Genomic DNA, 15896 nt, shown 5'->3' with positions numbered 1-15896 from the left:
TCCACCTCCTGACGCTGCCTGCCTTGCTATGTTTTTCAGCCTCCTGCCTGTCCACTGATGTGGTGTACATGTATTTTGACACCATCTGGTGTGAAGGACAGGCAGTTTGATTCTTTTACCTGTCATTACTCTGTCAATTGAAATGACATGTAATGATATGAAGTAGCAATATATTTACAAATGTGAGTTTGGATTTACAATGAAGTGTCACCTATGCCATCTGAGTGCCCTCAGAAAATTTCCTTGCTGTTTCTGTCACTACGTACACTGTGATGGTCTCTCCCTGGCTGGCAGCAGTTGACCTGACGCACAGCTTGGCTTTAAATAAGGAGCTGGTGGCTGAAATCCAGGTGATCCTGGCAGTGTACTGCTAGGGCACTGGTGAGAGCATACAGTGCGCCATAGAGGCCTGTGAGGCATTTATAATGAGGTGAACAGTAGAGAATTGTGTAAGGTAACTTACTGGAGCTCATGGAGATAAACACTCCATGAAATTCACAGAAATCGACACCTGGCTGATTTATTGTAAAATTGAGGTGGGCTTTTCTCTTGTGGGTGACTCTGGAACTAGATGTTATTGTTTTAAGGTGATGTTTTAAATTTAGGAATTGCCTTTAAAAACAAAGAGGAAGAGAAGATCTTTATAACAGACATTTGAGTGATTTTGGGACTCTGTCTTCAAAGGTGGCGGAGATGAATCAGTGAATATTTTAATTGGAGAGGGAGCAATGTTATTGGTTAGAATTGGGGTTAAAAATTATTGGGAGTAGATGGGAATGTGGAATTTGGAAGACAAGCAGATGAGCAATGATCTTATTGAACAGAAGAACAGGCTCGGAGACAAATGATCTGTATCCTCTCCTAATTCATATGTTTATAAGAAGCTGGGAACTTGGCAGTGAGTAACTCACTTCTGGCTCCCCAGTTACAACAGTATGTGCTATCTTCCGGACGCAACTCAACAACTAACCAAGGTTCCTTCGATAGAACCTTCCAATCCCACGACCTCTAACGTCGAGAAAGACAAAGGCAGCAGACACATAGCAACACACTTGCTGCAATGTCTCCTCCAAATCCCACACCATCCTGACTTGGAAATAGTTCCCCTTTCCTTCACTGTCACTGGATCAATTTTGCCAGGTTCACTCCTCATTTAATCCCATGTTTCTGACTAGAGACTAAATAATATTTAGTTAACTGAAGGGTGTCTTTTTCAGTTAAATGTTAATTGCAAAATGACTTCCATAATCTTGTAAGTTGTTTTAATAAAATCAAAATGTGACCTGTCAGTAGGTGGTGAAGTTCAATTGGACTTTATTATGCAGGTGTCTGACTGAAGATCGTTACTTATCTCCCCCAGCATAGTCCTAATATCTCAGGTAGTGGCCAAACTATCAAGTGCACTTCTATGTAAAAGTTCACAGAAGAGGATTTAACATCTCTATGTGTAGCTTTCCATTCATAAGTCTCTCCTTATATTTTCTTTTCACTGGTATGTCCATCAGCAATTGGCTGATTTATTCTATTTAACATACTCAAGGTGAGTTATTTCAATTTACATGTTGTTTTCCTTTAAATCTATCGCTGACTCTCAATCACTTCATTTCAAATGAATTTTTCACATCCCATTACGTCTACCACCTTATCTCATTCATGAACACTGGAGAATTATTATTGTCCACTGCTCAGAATACCTTTCAGGCAGGAATCAAATATTCTCATCTGATTCTAAATGCAATGTGTTTTTGTTTGTTATTTATTTTATTTGGCACTTATTGCTTAGAAATATTCTGGTATATTGTGCCTGGAATTGTTTTTATTCTAATGTTAATCTAGTCTCAGACAGGCAACACATTCTTTTAAACATCAGATGAATTTCACCCAAAATAAACCATTTTTGAAGCCTAAACTGCTTATCATTTGTTTTTGTTAAATATTGATTGTCCCTTTAAACTTCATGGGAAATTTCCTACAAATAGTTAATGTAGAAATTTACATCAATTGACCATGTCAGAAAATATTATGCCCATCTTTGATGATTTAAAATGATGCTTTTACATCAGGGACAGAGGGATACCACCATTATGCGTGGGGATACCTTCCACCATGTACGTGGCAGGTACTCATGTGATTCAGCCAACGTTGTCCATCTCATACACTGCAGGCAAGGATGCCCTGAGGCATGGTACATTGGTGAAACCGAGCAGAGGCTACGGCAACAGATGAATGGGCACCGCACAACAAACAACAGACAGGAGTGTTCCCTCCCAGTTGGAGAACACTTCAGTTGTCCAGGACATTCGACCTCGGACTTTCGGGTGACCATGCTCCAAGGCGGACTTCGGGACAGGCAGCAGTGAAAAGTGGCCGAGGAGAGGCTAATAGCTAAGTTCGGTACACATAGGGATGGCCTCAACCAGGACCTTGGGTTCATGTCACACTACAGGTGACCACCATTGCACTATTCACACACACAGACACTCCTACACACACACACACACACATGCACTCCTACAGACACACACATTCCCACGCTCACACATGCACCCTCTCACAGACTTAGACCCCTTTACACTCACACACGCATATACACTGTCTCTCACAGACACTCACAACCCCCCTCCCCACACACACACATACGTTTGTGAGGTGAATTTGTACTTGCAGACTTACATTTTACTTTGCTCAAAAACTGCACAAATCAATGTAAGACTCTGTTAACTCATTATTTAGATTAGAATCAGTCTAAACATTACAGCACAGACAACAACATACAGGGGGCTAACACTTTGAACATATTATCTGGCTGACACCAATTGTTAAAGTTAACCTGAAAATGTAACTTTTAAAAAAGTTTTGTGATTTACATATGAAAGAAGTGAAACTAACATCGTAATGCTAACAGATGAGAGACTTAACAAACAATCAAGATATTTTTCAATGTATAATTTCAGTTACATCATACTGTAAACTTTTGTTATAAATTCCGTGTCTTACAATTGTGTACTCCACAACCACCTGATGAAGGAGCACTGCTCCAAAAGCTAGTGCTTCCAATTAAACCTGTTGGACTATAAGTTGGCGTTGTGTGATTTTTAACTTTGTACACCCCAGTCCAACACTGGCACCTCCAAATTGTGTAATTAATGTGATTGATACCTAGATAATTATAGACCAGTCCAATTAAAGCGTTTATTCACATCTACTGAAGTAAAACCCAGCTGTCAGAATTAATACAGTTCAGATCTGGTTGCAATAACAACAGAATACAACCACATGGCCTCACCGATGTCTCAGACGTGTGGACAAATCATTGAATCCCTTGCCACATACAGGGCAGATGAACGGTCTCTCCCCAGAATGAGTTTGCTGGTGTTTCATCAAATCTGCTTCTAAAGTTCTATCAGAACATTTAAATGGCCTCTCATCTGTGTGAACAAACTTGCTTTTGCTCAGATTGGAGTGAATCACTTCCCACTCCTGGAGGAAGTGAAAGGTTTCTCCCCAGTGTGAATATGCTGGTGCTCACTGAGTATAGATGACTAAGTGAATCCCTTCCCACACACAGTGCAGGTGTACAGTTTCTCTCCAGTATAACCATACTGGTGTATCAGAAGCTGTGTTGATTTAATAAATCCCTTCCCACACAGGGCTAACAAATTCTCCCCACTGTGAACACGTCAATCTTTATATCGACTGGATAACTGATTGAAGGTCTTTCCACACTGAGAGCCAATGAACAGTCTATCCCCAGTATGAGATGGCTTATGTGACATTAGGATGGATGATAAAGTGAATCTCTTCCCACGCACACAGCAGATGAATGATCTCTCTCCAGTGTGAACCTGATTGTGTGACGTTATGCTGGATCATGAAGTGTATCCCTTCCCACACGTGGAGCAGTCTCTCTCTCTCTCAATGGTGACATTTTTGTGACATAAGTTTGAATCCTCATATGGGATTTCCTTCCCATATGTGGAACAGATAAATAGGACATGTGAACAGGTCAATGTTGAATTAGACCATTAGAGCTCTTAAAGCATTTCAGACTATTAAAAGGTCTCTCGTCATTGTGAACCCACTGGTTAGGGCGCTAGGCTTGTTGACCAATCAAATCCCTTCCCACACACAGAGCAGGTGCAAGTTCTCTCCAATGTGTTGGCTCGACTGGTTTCCAGCTGGCATGGAAACTTGTATGCCACACATTCCCACGCTTTCTCCATGGTGCCAGTATCCTTGTGTCTCACCATGTTGGCTAATCACTTACAGTCACATAGAAGATTTTCAAGATTTGTTTTTATTCATTCATGGGATTTAGGTGCCACAGACATTTATTCTCCATCTCTCATTACCCTTGAGATGGTGGTGTTGAGCTGTCTTCTTAAACCAATGCACACTATTTAGTAACGGTGGGTCACAATTGCTGTTAGTGAGGGAGTTGTAGGACTTTGACCCAGTGACACTGAAGGAATAGGGAATCTGTAATACTTTCTTCACTGTAAATAGTACGATTTTTTTTTCAGGCAGTGTAACTGGTGAAAATTCTTTCCACATTCAGTGGGGAGGAAATTGCCTCGTGGCATTATTGCTGTACTGTTAATTCAGAAACCCAGGTAACATTCTGGGGACCCGGATTCAAATCCCACTGTGGCAGACGGTGGAATTTGAATTCAATAAATATCTGGAATTAAGAATCTAATGATAACCATGAATCAATTGTCAGAAAAACCCATCTGGTTCACTAATGCCCTTTTGGGAAGGAAACTGTCATCCTTACCTGGTCTTCCCCACTTGTGACTCCTGACCCATAGCAATGTGGTTGACTCTTAACTGCCCTCTGGGCAATTAGTAATGGGCAATAATGCTGCCTAGCCAGTGATGTGCTCATTCCGTGAATGAATAAAGAAATAAAAAAATCATGAGCGCTCTCATTTGTTGATGTGTCTCCTTTTTTTTCTCCAGTTAGAACAATGTTTGAAATATTTTTTCCCACGAACAGAATAGAGAAAGTGGGCGATTTGATGTCTTAGTGAATTTACTGAATCAATCAGATGTGATATTTCACCTTGGTTTTCTGTTTCCAAATTATTTTGTTCTTATTCCCTGTAAAATGAGTTGACAGAGTCAGCATCACTATCAACACAGGACAGAAGATCACAACCCTCCCCAACAACCTATCACAATTTCCCCACTTGCATCTATCTATCACCTTCCCACCTACCTTCCCTCCACTCGCACCATTTATCTCTCATTCTGCCACACTCCTGATGAAGGACATATGCCCGAAACGTCAACTCTCTGCTCCTTGGATGCTGCCTGACCTGCTGTGCTTTTCTAGCGCCACCCTCTTTGACTTCAAATCCACCCCTGCCTTCCACCAAGTCGTCAAAAGTGAAATGGATTGTTTTGGGGGGTGGGGGGAGGGTGGTGCTAAAAGGATCAAAGGTTATGGGACAAAGCGGATACTGAATTGGATAATTAGCCAGGATAACATTAAACGGCGGTGCAGGCTCGCAGGGTTAAATGCCCTGCCCCGTTCCTATTTTCTCTATTTCATAGTGGCCCTGTACACCCAAGCTCGACATGTTACTTGTTGAACCAAGAGCAGGTTTAAAACAAAATCTTCTGACTCACTCTACCCCCTCCTACAAGGCCACCACCACCAAAATACACAGTTAAGACTCTGTGTGCTGGTCTAAACTATTACCAAATATTGAGGGGCAGCTTTTTCGGGTAACTACACGGGAATGTAATCTCTCACATTGATTAAAGAAGACCATTTCTCAACAGCTGAAAATATCACCGGCAGCCTGAGAGTGGGTGATGATGGTTAAAAACTTGTTTGACCACAGCGTTACAATAACAAGGCACTAGGACCCAGTTTGAAACAGACAATTTGCGGCCCCACCTATTTCCAGTCGCGTTGCCAACCTGATTACGCATGCGCTTTGCTCACTGGGATCCAAGATGGCGGGGACTGAACGGGAAGTCTTCTCAGGTAAAGGCCTCAAGGACGCAAATCCGGGACTTGAAGGAAGATCATCGAGGTTTTAGACATTTTACAAGTGTTTATAAACCCTTCCTGTCCCTCCACCAGCTCCTTCCACTGCCCCGCATCCTTACCACCTGCAGATGAGAAAAGACAGTGTCAGCCATTGTCACTTTAGTGGCTGCCACAGACACGGGCTGGGACCGCGACTGCGCACCACTTTCCTGTGTCTTGCATAGGGCACATTCACCACCGCGGGGCATGATGGGAAGAGAAATACGCCACTTGTGCATTTTTCTTTTTGTACGTTCTGGTGTGTAGGGAATAGTGTGTTGCAATCAATACAATTAGAAAAGTTATACTACAATACTGGTTCAAAGGTGGAAGGTAGAGGGTGGTGGTGGAGGGTTGTTTTTCAGACTGGAGGCCTGTGACCAGTGGAGTGCCACAAGGATCGGTGCTGGGTCCTCTACTTTTTTGTCATTTACATAAATGATTTGGATGCGAGCATAAGAGGTACAGTCGGTAAGTTTGTAGATGACACCAAAATTGGAGGTGTAGTGGACAGCGAAGAGGGTTACCTCAGATTACAACAGGATCTTGACCAGGTGTGCTAATGGGCTGAGAAGTGGCAGATGGAGTTTAATTCAGATAAATACGAGGTGCTGCATTTTGGGAAAGCAAATCTTAGTAGGACTTATACACTTAATGGTAAGGTCCTAGGCAGTATTGCTAAACAAAGAGACCTTGGAGTGCAGGTTCATAGCTCCTTGAAAGTGGAGTCACAAGTAGATAGGATAGTGAAGAAGGTGTTTGGTATGCTTTCCTTTATTGGTCAGAGTACAGGAGTTGAGAGGTCATGTTGCGGCTGTACAGGACATTGGTTAGGCCACTCTTGGAATATTGTGTGCAATTCTGATCTCCTTCCTATCAGAAATGAAACGTGAAAGGGTTCAGAAAAGATTTACAAGGCTGTTGCTAGCATTGGAGGATTTGAGCTACAGGGAGAGGCTGAACAGGCTGGGGCTGTTTTCCCTGGAGAGTAGGAGGTTGGGGGGTGACCTTACAGAGGTTTACAAAATTATGAGGGGCATGGATAGGGTAAGTAGGCAAAGTCTTTTCCCTGGGGTCAGGGAGTCCAGATCTAGAGAGCATAGGTTTAGGGTGAGAGGAGAAAGATATAAAAGAGACCTAAGGGGCAACTTTTTCATACAGAGGGTGGTACCAATTTAGCATGGCCAATTCACCTGACCTGCACATCTTTGGACTGTGGGAGGAAACCGGAGCACCCGGAGGAAACCCATGCAGACACGGGGAGAACGTGCAAACTCCACACAGTCAGTCGCCCGGGTGTCTTTGGGTTGGGAAATCTGGTCAGCATGGACAAGTTGGACTGTAGGGTCTGTTTCCATGCTGTACATCTCTATGACTCTAGGACTGTAATACTGGCAGTGCAATGAACAGTGAAATACAAGTGTTCTAATAGTTTGTTCAGGAAAATATTCCACAATGGTATGCCACCAGTTTAATGAGAGAGACGGCAGTGTGGGTCTTCCTTTTTAAAAATGAGTGATCAGTGTGTCAATATGAATGTTTTAAGGTTTTTAGTCATTGAACCATGTAGTTTAGGCTTCCAAGGGAAGAATATTAAAGAATCTAAAGTAAGAAAAAATAGCTGGTGGAAAGTCAAGTTCATTGATTCGTGGAAAATAATCTGGAGTAAAAGGTGTGTGAGCTGGTAATTGGACATCGGACTAACTTTAAAAATGAAATGTTATAGGCACAGACAAGTTTATTATCTTAAAAATGAAAGACAACAAAGCCAGAGCTCCCCAGGTGGCAAATCAAGTGTTGATTATTACAAATAAGATCAATATGTTTTTATGACTGATATCAAGTAAGGCATACAATTGAAAACCATAGTGAAAATGGTGCTGGCCAATACAAAACAGAATCATAAAGCCTTCCATAGGTATGTAAATAGTTAAACCATGGTATGATCAAGAGTAGGGATGATTTTGGAGCTGAAAAGTAGACTCTTGCATGGAGGCTGAGAGTTAAATGAATTTCTTGCACCCGTCTTTACCAAGAAATAACATGCTGCCCAAGCCATTGTGAAATAGGAGAAAGTCACTTGAATGGGTTTAAAATTGATAAGGAGAAAGTCTGAGATAAATTGCCAGCACTTAAAATGAAATATTGATAGCCACAGGTGAGGTACTAGAAGATTGGAGGTTGGCTAATGTCATGCCACTATTGAAAAAAAGTGGTAAGGAAAAGCATGGGAACAACAGGCCAGTAACCCAGACATCAGTGGTGGGAACGTTTTTGGAGGAAACTGAGAGAGACAGCATTTACATGTATTTGGAAAGGCAAGGACTGATTAGCGGTACTCAACAAGGTTTAATGCATGGGATATCATGTCTGACTAACTTACATAGAACATAGAGAACATAGAACAATACAGCGCAGAACAGGCCCTTCGGCCCTCAATGTTGCGCCGGCCTGTGAACTATTCTCAGCTCGTACCCCTACGCTATCCCAAAATCATCAATGTGCTTATCTAAGGATTGTTTAAATCTCCCTAATGTGGCTGAGTTGACTACATTAGCAGGTAGGGCAATCCACGCCCTTACCACTCTCTCCGTAAAGAACCTGCCTCTGACATCTGTCTTAAATCTATCACCCCTCAATTTGTAGTTATGCCCCCTTGTACAAGCTGACATCATCATCCTAGGAAAAAGTCTTTCACTGTCTACCTTATCTTGACTGAGCTTTTTGAAGAAGTAGCAAAGCGGGCAAAGCAGTGGGCATGATCTGTATGGACTTCAGTAAGGCATTCGACGTTCCTCATGATAGACATGTTAGGATGGTTAGATCACATGGATACAGGGAGAACTAGCCATTTGAATACAGAATTGGCTCAAAGGTAGAAGACAAAGGGCGATTGTGGATGGTTGCGTTTCATACTGGAGACCTGTGACCAGTGGTGTCCTGCAAGAATTGGTGCTGGGTCCACTGCTATTCATCTTTTATATAAATAATTTGGATGTGAACATAGGAGATGTGGTTAGTAAGTTTGCAGGTGACACCAAAATTGGAGGTATAGTGGGTAGTGAAGAAGGTTACCTCAGATTACAATGGGATCTTGATCAGATGGGTTAGAGGGGTGGTAGCCAGATTTTAATTTAGATAAATGTTAGGTGCTGCATTTTGGAAAGCTAAATCGGGGAGGACTTATACGCTTAATGGTAAGGTACTGAGGAGTGTTGCTGACCAAAGAGACCTTGGATAGCAGGTTCATAGTTCTTGAGAATATTGTTGCAGTAAGACAGGATAGTGAAGACGGTGTTTGGTATGCTTGCCTTTATTGGTCAGTGCATTAACCAATGCATAGGAGTTGGGAGGTCATGTTGCACCTGTACAGGATATTGGGTCAGCCACTTTTGGAATATTGTGTGCAATTCTGGACTCCTTGCTTTTGGAAGATGTTGTAAAACTTCAAGCCATTCAGAAAAGATTACAAGGATGTTGTCCAGATTGGAAAGATTGAGCTATAAGGAGAAGCTGAATAGACTGAGTCTGTTTTCCCTGGAGCATCGGAGGCTGAGAGGTGATGTTATAGAGGTTAATAAAATGATGAAAGGCATGGAAAGGGTGAATAGACAAGGTCTTTTTCTTGGGATGGGGGAGTCAGAACTAGAGGGCATTGGTTTAAGATGAGAGGGGAATGTTTTCAAAAGGGCCCAAAGGGCAACTTTTTCACACTGAGGGTGGTGCGTGTACAGAATGTGCTGCCAAAGCAAGTGGTGAAGACGGATATCATCACAACATTTACAAGGCGTCTGGATGGTTATATGAATGGGAAGGATTTAGAGGGATATGGTCAAAATGCTGGGAAATTAAATTGTCTGAATGTCTATCCTGTATTGACAGTGATGACTTTCTTTTCCCTTTTACAGGTTTTTAGAGGGGAAGAATTTTCAGATGGGAGACTTGAACCAAACAGACAGCTGAATATCATGCGCCCCTGAATGTGGAAGGAGAAATGTTTCTGTGTTCTGTCTCTGGAAAATGATTTCAAACATCAGTGAGACTGGAAGAGTACAGGGATACACACACACACACACCCATGTGAGAATGTTCCAGTGAACTGACCGTGGAAAGAGCTTTAACCAGTTACATACTCTGAAAAATATCACTACGCTCACAGTGGAGAAAACCATACACACATTTTTTGTCTGGATGTGGCTTCAACTGATCATCTCCCCTGGAGAGAACAAGGATACCCAGACCATGGAGAAAGTATGGAAATGTGAAGACTGTGGGAAAGGATTTAGTTACCCATCCCGGTTGGAAATCCATCGACGCAGTCACACTGGGGAAAAGCCGTTCACCTGCTCTGTGTGCAGGAAGGGATTCGCACGACCTTCTGGCCTTTGTTCACACCAGCGTGTTCATGCTGAGGAGAAGCCATGCATCTGTCCCATGTGTGGGAAAGGATTTACTCAGACATCTTCTCTCACGTTACACCAGCGAATTCACACTGAGGAGAGGCCTTTCAGTTGTCCTCACTGTGAAAAGATGTTCAGGTCTTCGTCCGACCTCAGTCAACACCAGCGAGTTCACACTAGGGAGAAGCCGTTCACCTGCTCCACGTGTGGGAAGGGATTCTCAAAGTCATCCAATTTGGTGACTCACCAACGTGTTCACTCTGAGGAGAAACCATTCAGCTGCACTCACTGTGATAAGAGGTTCAAACATTCACACAGCCTCAATGACCACCAGCGGGTTCACACTAAGGAGGGGCTGTTCATTTGCTCTGTTTGTGAGAAGATATTCACAAAGTCTCACAATCTGATAGCTCACCAGCGGATTCACACAGGGGAAAAACCATTCATCTGCACTGTGTGTGGGAAGGGTTTCACTGTATCATCAACCCTCAAGTCTCATGAGCAAATTCACAATGGGGAGAAGCCATTCAGCTGCACTTACTGTGGAAAGTGTTTTAGGCGTTCATCTGCTCTCCTCGCTCACCAGCGAGTTCACACTGGAGAGAGACCATTTTTTTGCTCTGTATGTGGGAAACGATTCACTAGGTCCTTCAACCTAGCAGCACACGAGCGAATTCATAAATGAATGCAGAAGGTAGGATTTACTGTTATTGTTGCTGTGAATCGCATTCAATCACACTCAACAGTGTTAAGATAGTTTCCTCTGACATTAACAATGCTATAACAGTCCAGAGATAAATTTTCTCAGCATGTCACTGATTTTTAAGATTCAGATTCCTTTTTTTAAAAAAAGAAATGCCACCTTTAATCCTTACTCTTAATTAAAGAACTCTCATGTGGAACTCGATCTCAAAAGAAACTTACGAAGTTTTACTTCTATTGTAAATTGACCCTTGGCGCAAAGTCTACAGTTGAGTGTTGAAAAGAATCCACTGATGAACAACTCCCAGTTAGAAAGTGTTATTAACTCTTGATGACTTGCACATTCATTAAAGCGGCACATCCATTTCAAAATTAAGTTATCAAGAAGTATGAAGCAGAACAGTGAACTATATCAATAAAAGCTTCATTGATCACTATTCATATTGATGAAGTTTGGATATTGTTGAGTTTAATCAGTCCTGAAAAACTGCACAAGCTCAGAAAGTCACAGTCATTGCTATGGTTCACGATCTTCTCCTATTAGTCAGATTTTGAGTGTCCCTTAGTTCAAGGTTGGCATCTGCTCAGGTTCACATGTTCCTCTCAGTGGTCTTCATGTGACTGAACAGGCCAGTTCTCTGAATGGCTGATCTTTGAGCACAGAGGTTGGCATCTTAATGACCTCTCCCTTGTCTTTTCCAATGATATGTGATTGTTTCCTCTGTGTCTGCAATGTACTTTGCTGTAAATGTCAGGAAAAACCTGAGGCTCTGGGATATGATGACATGTGTAACACCTTGCTGGAAATGGTCGCAAATGTGAATAATCATTAAGAACAGAAAAAGCTGCGACCATATTTGGCTGACTCTCAAATTGTGATAGAAAGTGAGGGCTGCAGATGCTGGAGAGTCAGAGTCAAAAGGTGTGGTGCTGGAAAAGTACAGCAGGTCAGGCAGCCTCTGAACAGCAGGAGTGTTGGCATTTCGGGCAATTCCTGATAAAGTCCTTATGCCCGAAATGTCGAGTTTCAAATTGTGGGTCCTGATGAGGCAGAAGAGACTGTTCTGCATCAAGGATCTTGATAGGAAATTAAGTTTGTGTTCGATATCTGCAAATACTTTTCATCTAAAATCCGATAACAGTTTACGAAATTCATCAGTGTCAGCACAAGATAAAAATTCAAAACAGACCATTCTAGTTTCTACAGAATAAATTTTCCTCTCCTGTTCCCCCAAGTCTGGTATACTAGGTACCACACTCTCCCTCATCCTGGGTTGAAATCTAAACCCATCTCCACCATCTCCACCATCTCCTCAGGGTTTTCTTCCTGATCAGGGCATCATTGATTTCCTCCAAAGTGGAACATCTCATTTATTCAGCCCTCTCCCCCACTTTAATGTGAACCATGTTCCCGTCACTATCCCAGGATGGGACACCCAGTGAGTTCTACACATGCACACTAACATCCAATGACACTGTGGCTCAGTGGTTGGCACTGTTGCCTCACAGCATCGAAGACCACAAACTTTGTGCAAACTCCACACAGACAGTCGCACAATCTCCCTGTGTCTGTGGGTTTTTGCCAGGCGCTTCGGTTTCCTCCCGCAGTCCAAAGATATGCAAGTTAGCTAAATTGCACATAGTGTTCAGGGATATGTTGGTTAGGTGTACTAGCCATGGGAAATGTAGGGTTACAAGGATGTGGTGTGGGTGTGGGTGGTAACTTCTATGGAGGGTCAGTTGTTGGGCCGAATGGCCTGTTTCCACACTGTGGGAAATTTATGATGATTCCATGACTTGGCCCTGCCCTCTCCCTCTGGTCCTTCAACCACCATTCCACCCCCCCAAACCACCCCCACTAAACTGACCTTTGTACTGAGGGAAGCAGCTCCTTCTCATCCACTCTGACCAGGACTCTCTCAGGCTGGGACACCTCAATCGCGTACACCCGAGAGGGGTGGCAATGGGCTAGTGGTATTATAAGAGACTATTTATCCAGACACTCAGCTGATATTCTGGGAAAGTGAGTTCAAATCCTGTTTCTGAAATCAATAAAAATAAGCTAGAATTGAAGACTCTAATAATGACCATGAATCCATTGCTGATTGTCAGAAAAATACCCTTCTGGTACACTAATGTCCCTTAGGGAAAGAAACTGTTATCCTTACCTGGTGTGGTGTACATGTGACTCCAGATTCACAGCAATGTGGTTGACTCTTAACTGCCCTCTGGGCAATTAGGAATGGGCAATAAATTCTGGCCCAAGCAGCAATGCCAATATGCCATGTATGAAAAAACAAAAAACTCCCCTCCAGTCTCCTCTGTTTTAGGGAACACAATCTTCCTCGTAGCTGAAAATTTCCAGTCCTGGCAACGGTCCCAACCCCAGTGCAATTACACGTTTCCTTTTAATCTCTCTGTCTGGGCATGAAATGACATACTTCCAAGACAAATATGATTTGAACACAACTTGTGGCATGTGGGCATCGCTGGTTGGACCGGCATTTATTGCCCATCCCTAGTTGCCATTGAGAAGGTGATGGTGAGCTGCCTTCCTGAACTGTTGCAGAGAGGGAAGTCCAAGATTTTGATCCCTATTAGAGGCACCTCTGAGATTGAGTAAAATAGCAAGCTTTCTCTCTTGCTCCTCAGATGCTGTCTGACTTGCTGTGTTTTTCCAGTGCCACATTGATTTAATCATATTCATAGGCAGAGAGTCATACAGAAGGGAAAGAGACCCTTTAATCCAACCAGTCCATTCCAAACAGATTCCCAAACTAAATAAGTCTCATCTACTTGCTCCTGGCCCATATTCCTACAAACCTTCCTCTTCATGTACTTATTCAAATGTCTTTTAAATGTTATAATTGTACCCCATCCACCACTTCCTTAGGAAGTTCATTCCACATGCTCTCCACCTCTGTGTAAAAAATAAAATGCCTCTTATATCTTTTTTAAATTTTTCTCCTCTCACTTGTTAGATCATTAATGCATCATTATTTCTGGAGATGTTCCTGTTTTTTTACCATGAGAAAGGCATTGAGAAACCTAAGTGGGTGAGGCGTGGATTATGGTTGCCATCAGAACAGAGATTGAGTATGTACGTGACCATGACCAGGAAGCAGAAAGTTCATGTGCGTTTACATCCAGGATTGATAGGGATGAATTTTAGAAACTTCATTTTCAGAGGAAGAAGAAGAAGATGATTACACATAGAAAACTCAAACCAAGAGAAATATTTGTCTCCTGTTAAGTTCAGTCTTCCACTAACACTCATCACTTTTGTCATATCCTTTCTGAGGGAGTTAGAAGATTTGAAAACTGAGAGATTTTTTTCTTCTTCCTCTTATACCTTTCAAGTTGCAGGGTCCAGCCAGAGATGAAATTGTTTCAGAGGTTAGAATTATTGAGCTTTTGTTTGCTGTCTGAAGAGTCATAGAGGGTATACAGCACAGAAACAGACCCTTCTGTCCAACCAGACCATGCCAATACATAATCCCAAACTAAACTAATCCCACCAGCCTGTGCTTGGCCCATATCACTCTAAACATTTCTAATTCAAATGTCTTTTGAATGTTGTAACAGTACTCGCATCCACCACTTCCTCTGGAAATTCATTCCATTCACAAACCACTCTTTATGTCAAAAAATTACTTTCTATTGTCTTTCTTAAATCTTTCTCCTCTCACCTTAAATGTAAGCCCCCCTCCTCCCCTTGAAATACCCAGTTTAGGGAAAAGACACCTGCCAGTCACATTATCTATGCCCTTCATGATTTTGTAAACCTCTATAAGGTTACCTCTCAACTTTCAACTTTTCCAGCCTCTCTTATAAGTCAAACCCTGCATTCCAAGCATCATCCTAGTAAATATCTTCTAAACCTTCTCCAGCATAATAATATCCTTCAAATATGGGGTAACCAGAACCGGCCACACTACTCCAGAATACCGTGGTATGGTGGTGAGGTGAGCTGAGTGTTGTCAGTGTATATATGAAAACTAACACAATGATCATTCGGGGAGATCAAGTTCAAGATCTTTGGAAAGGAAAGGGAGGTAGAAGATCAAACGGTAGTCTGCTCAGACGGTGGGATGAAGGATTTTTTTAAACCATGATGGGCATTGATGTGGATTCTGCGGGTGTACAGATTAAAAGCGAATCATTAACAATATCAGCTAACATTGAGAACTTGAATGGTCAGCAGTTTAGTGGGAATACAGTTAAGTTACTATGAGCTAAGTCTCATGGACATGATGAGCTCTGATTGGGCAAACAAGGAGATCGGAGATCAGAGAGCAGCTTGAAAAGGATGTGAGTCCAAGGTTTAACCAGGGAGCACCTGTAAAGGCAGAATCCGTACAGTATGGAAGCTGGGAATTTGGCTCATCAAGTGTACAATGACCCTCTGAACAACATCCCAGATCAACCCCCACTCTATCCCTGCTACTTCACATTTACCATGGCTAATACACCTAGCCTCTGCATCCTCAGACACTATGGACAATTTAGCATGGCCATCCCACCTAACCTACATGTCATTGAACTGTGAGTGAAAAAACAGAGCACCTGGAGGAAATCTACACAGATAGGAGAAAGTGCAAACTCCACACAGTTGCCTAAGTGTGCAATTGAGTCTGGGGCCCTGACACAGTGCTAACCACTGAGTCACCGTGCTGTCCCATTTTACCCAATGAGATAATGGAAGGGAGGAAAGCCGTAAAGGCAGCCAATCAGATTGTGTCAATCTCAGT

General features: G+C 42.5%; 1 protein-coding gene across 3 annotated transcripts in view; it reads left to right on the top strand.

Annotated features, from left to right (window-relative positions):
• Nucleotides 1–5288: 5288 nt before the first annotated feature.
• Nucleotides 5289–15896, top strand: part of LOC122564684 (gastrula zinc finger protein XlCGF7.1-like) — a 28913-nt gene continuing 18305 nt past the window's right edge. For 2 of the 3 annotated variants that reach the window (XM_043719782.1, XM_043719781.1), the window contains exons 1-2: nt 5289–5998; nt 9952–11137. In XM_043719782.1, coding sequence (XP_043575717.1) covers nt 10235–11128 — 894 coding nt within the window. In that variant the 5' untranslated portion in view covers nt 5289–5998; nt 9952–10234 and the 3' untranslated portion in view covers nt 11129–11137. Of the gene's footprint in view, nt 5999–9951; nt 12681–15896 lie in introns of those variants that run through there. The other variant, XM_043719780.1, reaches the window with a different exon arrangement.

Source organism: Chiloscyllium plagiosum, chromosome 30 (assembly GCF_004010195.1).
Source record: "Chiloscyllium plagiosum isolate BGI_BamShark_2017 chromosome 30, ASM401019v2, whole genome shotgun sequence".
Taxonomy (NCBI): Eukaryota; Metazoa; Chordata; class Chondrichthyes; order Orectolobiformes; family Hemiscylliidae; genus Chiloscyllium; species Chiloscyllium plagiosum.
The sequence above is the reverse complement of the archived record's forward strand: the minus strand, read 5'-3'. Positions and strand labels throughout refer to the sequence as shown.